The 4,473-nt window shown below is 42.6% G+C and overlaps 1 protein-coding gene across 1 annotated transcript in view; it reads right to left on the minus strand.

The window, feature by feature from the left end:
• LOC115305262 (ankyrin repeat domain-containing protein 26-like) overlaps nucleotides 1-4,473 on the minus strand; it is an 18,769-nt gene that overhangs the window by 11,377 nt on the left and 2,919 nt on the right. The window contains exons 2-3 of the mRNA XM_029955525.1: nucleotides 3,585-3,699; nucleotides 3,248-3,421 (exon numbers count right to left, since the gene is read on the minus strand). Coding sequence (XP_029811385.1) covers nucleotides 3,248-3,421; nucleotides 3,585-3,699 — 289 coding nt within the window. The remainder of the gene's footprint in view (nucleotides 1-3,247; nucleotides 3,422-3,584; nucleotides 3,700-4,473) is intronic.

Genomic DNA, 4,473 nt, shown 5'->3' on the forward strand with positions numbered 1-4,473 from the left:
TTGGTAATAGAATGAATGGGTAACAAAAGATAGAAAATGTTGAAAAGATCAGACTCTACTTATGTAAAGACTACCCATAACTCTCTGGGTGCCAGCGAGTGACTGATGGTTGGATGAAAAATTATTCCTTAAGCTAACACATATAGCCAGTAATATTCATTTTAACTTCTCACAGAGGCGGAGAGGGATGAACGGCTAAAGTCCTTGGAGACAGTTGAAGGAAGTAGCATGTATCAAGTTGAAGAAAATTGCATGTATCACACTCCAGCTCCTCCAGAGATTTCTTAGGTTTTTGACATCTGTGAATTGATATCCTATACTTATCCATTCAGTAGTTCTTTTGGTTTTATTTTTTGGATTAATTTATATATTTTGAGAGAGAGAGAAGGAGAAAGAGCATGAGCGAGCGGGGAAGGGCAGCAAGAGAGTGAATCTCAAGCATCTCTGCACTATCAGCGCAGGGCCCCATGTGGGGCTCGACTCACAAACCATGAGATCACGACCTGAATCAAAGTAAGATGCTTAACCAACTAAGCCACCCAGGTACCCCTCTACTGTGACTGAGCTGTCAGTACAGAGCCCAACATGGGGCTCGAACTTGTGAACCCAAGACAAGGATGATCTGAGCCACAGTCGGACACTTAACCCACTGAGCCACCCAGGGGCCTCAATAGCTCTTAACTAAGAGTTGTAGCACAATCTCAAAACAAAACTATTTCTAGGGGCGCATGGGTGGCTCAGTCGGTTGAGCGTTGGACTTTGGCTCAGGTCATGATCTTGCGATTCAGCAGTTCAAGCTCCCATCAGGCCCTGTGCTGACGTCTCAGAGCTTGGACTGTGCTTCAGATTCTGTGTCCCCCTCTCTATGCACCTTTCCCCAACTTGTATACTGTCTCTCTCTCTCTATTTCTCTCTCAAAAATAAAGAAACAATAAATATTTTAAGGAATATATTTCTAAATATACATGTCTATGTCTACATGTTATTTGATTTACTCAAACTCTCCTGGGGGTTGGTTAGGCCTCTAAAACATTGTGTTAAACTTCCCCAGGAGACTGGGGTTCACCAGCACAGTCCTAGCTGACAGCTAGTGCAGCAATCACATCAGTCTCATGTCTCTTCTGTGGGGCCAACTCTCTCTGTCACTTGAGGATTTAGCCCAAAGAGTGACGTAGCAAAACTGCATTTAATTTCCCTGGGTAGGGGGAGAACAGGGACTAAATGTAAAATCAAACTGCAACTTGATTTCATTACTTATAAACTTCTTACTTCCCATCAAGATATTCTGAGCAGAGTGTAGACTCTTACCCAAGTGTCTGTTTCTGCCAGAATAGGATTATGTGTCAGTTCATAATTTGTTCTTTCCTCCTTGCCCACTTAATCACTTGTTTCCTGCCAATCTGATTTCCTCAGAGTCCTCCTAAAATTGATCTCTAGGTAGGTTTACAACTTGCTCTTTCCCTAGGTAACAATTATTATCCCCCAAAATTAAAGACACCTTGTTTACACCTATAAACTGAAGGGAAAAAAGAAACAAAAGCAAAAAATCAAAGGCTCTTCTTATTATTTCCTCACTTGCCAAACTGCCATATCGACCCACATATTTCTTTTTCTTTTTTTAATGTTTATTCGTTTTCACAAGAGAGACAGAACATAAGCGGGGGAGGGTCAGAGAGAGAAGGAGACACAGAATCTAGAAACCAGCTCCAGGCTCTGAGCTATCAGTACAGAGCCTGACGGGGGGCTCCAACTCGGGAACCATGAGATCATGACCTGAGCCAAGGTCCGACGCTTACTCGACTGAGACACCCAGGTGCCCCATGGCCCACATAGTTCTGACTGCTCCCTCCTTTTCCCTTTTCCCTCTTAAAGCTTGGCCAATTAAAGATAAATCCCATGTTGTAAAATCACTTTTGATCAAATAGGAACTTGTCAACACCATCAATACTTTTAATTGCAAAATGCATTTGTTTTGTTTGAGTTTGAAGACAAAGCCTAGAGCAAATGTTGCGTTCCTGTTTTAGTTTTCACTAATAACAAAAACAGGATGGGAAAAATGTTTGAAAACGTAGTACGTTTTACCTTTAAAAAATACAGTGTTTTCATAAATATGTGCCATGAATACATAAAACAAACCTCTCTTCTCTAAGGCTTCTATAGAAGTATCCTAATTTAAAGTGAAATCTTAGGGGTGCCTAGGTGGCTCAGTTGGCTGAGCATCCACCTTTTCCTCAGGTCTTGATCTCATGGCTCATGAGTTCTAGCCCCACATCAGGCTCTGTGCTGATAGCTGGGACCCTGGAGCCTGTTTCAAATTCTGTCTCCCTCTCTCTCTGTGCCTTCCCCCCAACCCCATGCTCGCTCGCTGGCTTTCTCTCATAAATGAACTTTAAAAAATAATAATAAAGTGAAATCTTAATTATTTCAAAATATGTGCATCCCAGGAATACTCGAACTTACAAATATGTAAAACTGACCCCACCTGTGTCAACTAAGGATGTTCCTACAGGGGCTTCAGCAGTGGGAGGTAATGTATGTCGACGCAAAAGCAGGTGGACCCGCCAGCGGGGCCATCATCTATCCCCATATGTACAGTTACGACCCCGCTGAGGAGCTACACAAGCTTGAGCAGGAACTGCTCTCTGAAATGGGAGACCCCAAAATGGTACACGGCTGGCAGCATGGCCAGCGACAAAGGACATGCCTTTGCTGGATGTCAAGGCATGACCTGATCCCAGTGCTCGCATCTTCAGAGCCCTGGGGCCTGGGGTGCCCAGCACCTACAACCTGCTGCTTCCCCCTCCCACTTGCACACATCCAAGCTCTCCCTGCTGGGGCTGGGTCTCCATTTCTGCTCCCACTTGTCCTCAGCAGCACCCCTTTCCTAAGCCCCTGCATAGCACCCAGCCTCCATCCTCACTTCACTCCCTGCTAGACCTTTAGTCCTCTGTGGGCTCTGAGACCACCTGTAGGCATGAACAGGAAGATTTTCTTTCTGGGGTGGAAGGGAGGCGGGGAGACACAACTTTGCCCTGTCTGTGGGCACCACTGTTTTCTAGCCCTCCCTCCTTGGCACTGGAGTTATTTCCATGATGACAGGGCCTGAGATAGAGAAGTCAGTGTGTGTGTGTGTGTGTGTGTGTGTGTGTGTATGTGTGTGTGTGTGTGTGAGAAATAAAATGTTTTGTGGATAAAATTTCTACATATATATATAAAATTCCAAGGCTGGTATAAATTTGATATTTACCTTATTTCTGGCTTCAACGTCTGCATTGTGTAAAAGCAGCTTCTCTGCTATTGATATATTGTCACCAAAGACAGCATAGTGAAGAGCAGTGTTGCCACTCTTGTCCATAAAATTTGGATCAGCACCGTGTTCTAGCAGGATAGTTACACTTTTCTCATCCGCACACTGTACAGCCTGCCAGTGATACACGCCAAGAAACAGAGTGTAAATTCGGGGAGTTTCAAGTAAGCATGCCACAGGTTTCACCAATTAGTTTTGTTTCAAGGCAATAAATTCATTTTCATTCTAAGTAATTACATCAAGTCCAACTCAGGCAGACATAGCTGCTACTACGTACCTTCGTTAGAGCTGTCCTCTTTTTATTATCAAAGAGGTTAAGAAGGCATTTCCTCTCTACTAGGACAGCGACCACTTCTGAATGGCCATTGGCGCAGGCCAGGTGGAGAGGAGTCCTGAAAGAGTGAGAGGACATTTTAGGAAACTCTACTGCACTGTCTCAAAAGATGCAATTACTTCATGAAACTGGAAACATTAGGTAGCATGTTATTCCTATGACTTCAGAACAAAGCTTCAGGTTTCCTCTGGACCAAGTACAATATTTATTAGTGAAGACTCACCACATTAAGAGCAGCCTATGAGAAGAGAAAGAGCACGATCTCTGGGATTCCACTTAACTTGGGTTTGAATCCTACTTTAACTCTCTTCCTTAACTAGTTATTGCTTAGACTTATCCTCAGTTTCCTCATCAACAAACTGGGGATGAAAATAGTAGTTGTCTCAGGTTCTGGCTAGCTCAATCTGAACAGCATGTGACTCTTGATCTCAAGGTTGTGAGTAAGTGCAGAGATTGCCAAAAAAAAAAAAAGATAATAATGCAAAATACAATGATATAAATAGTATTTACCTCACAAGACCTCATTGTGATGCTGAAATGAGGAACTATGCAAGTGTTTAGAACAGTTCCTAGCACAAATAACATCTCAGTAATTGTTGGATAATATGATTGTAATCTTCCCTATTACGACTGCTTTACAAAGGCAACACTTCAATCAGGTGACATGATACAATTCTATCTACTTTGCAGATACGTTTTAAGGATTAGCAAGAATACTGTGTTTCAATGATTCTAAGATGCTCATTTTGTCACATTTTAATATCTCTGACAGTGGAATGCAATTTATAATTCAAAATGTCTTACAACTATAACTGGCAGGATTTAAAAAAAA

Source organism: Suricata suricatta, chromosome 10 (genome assembly GCF_006229205.1).
Source record: "Suricata suricatta isolate VVHF042 chromosome 10, meerkat_22Aug2017_6uvM2_HiC, whole genome shotgun sequence".
Taxonomy (NCBI): Eukaryota; Metazoa; Chordata; class Mammalia; order Carnivora; family Herpestidae; genus Suricata; species Suricata suricatta.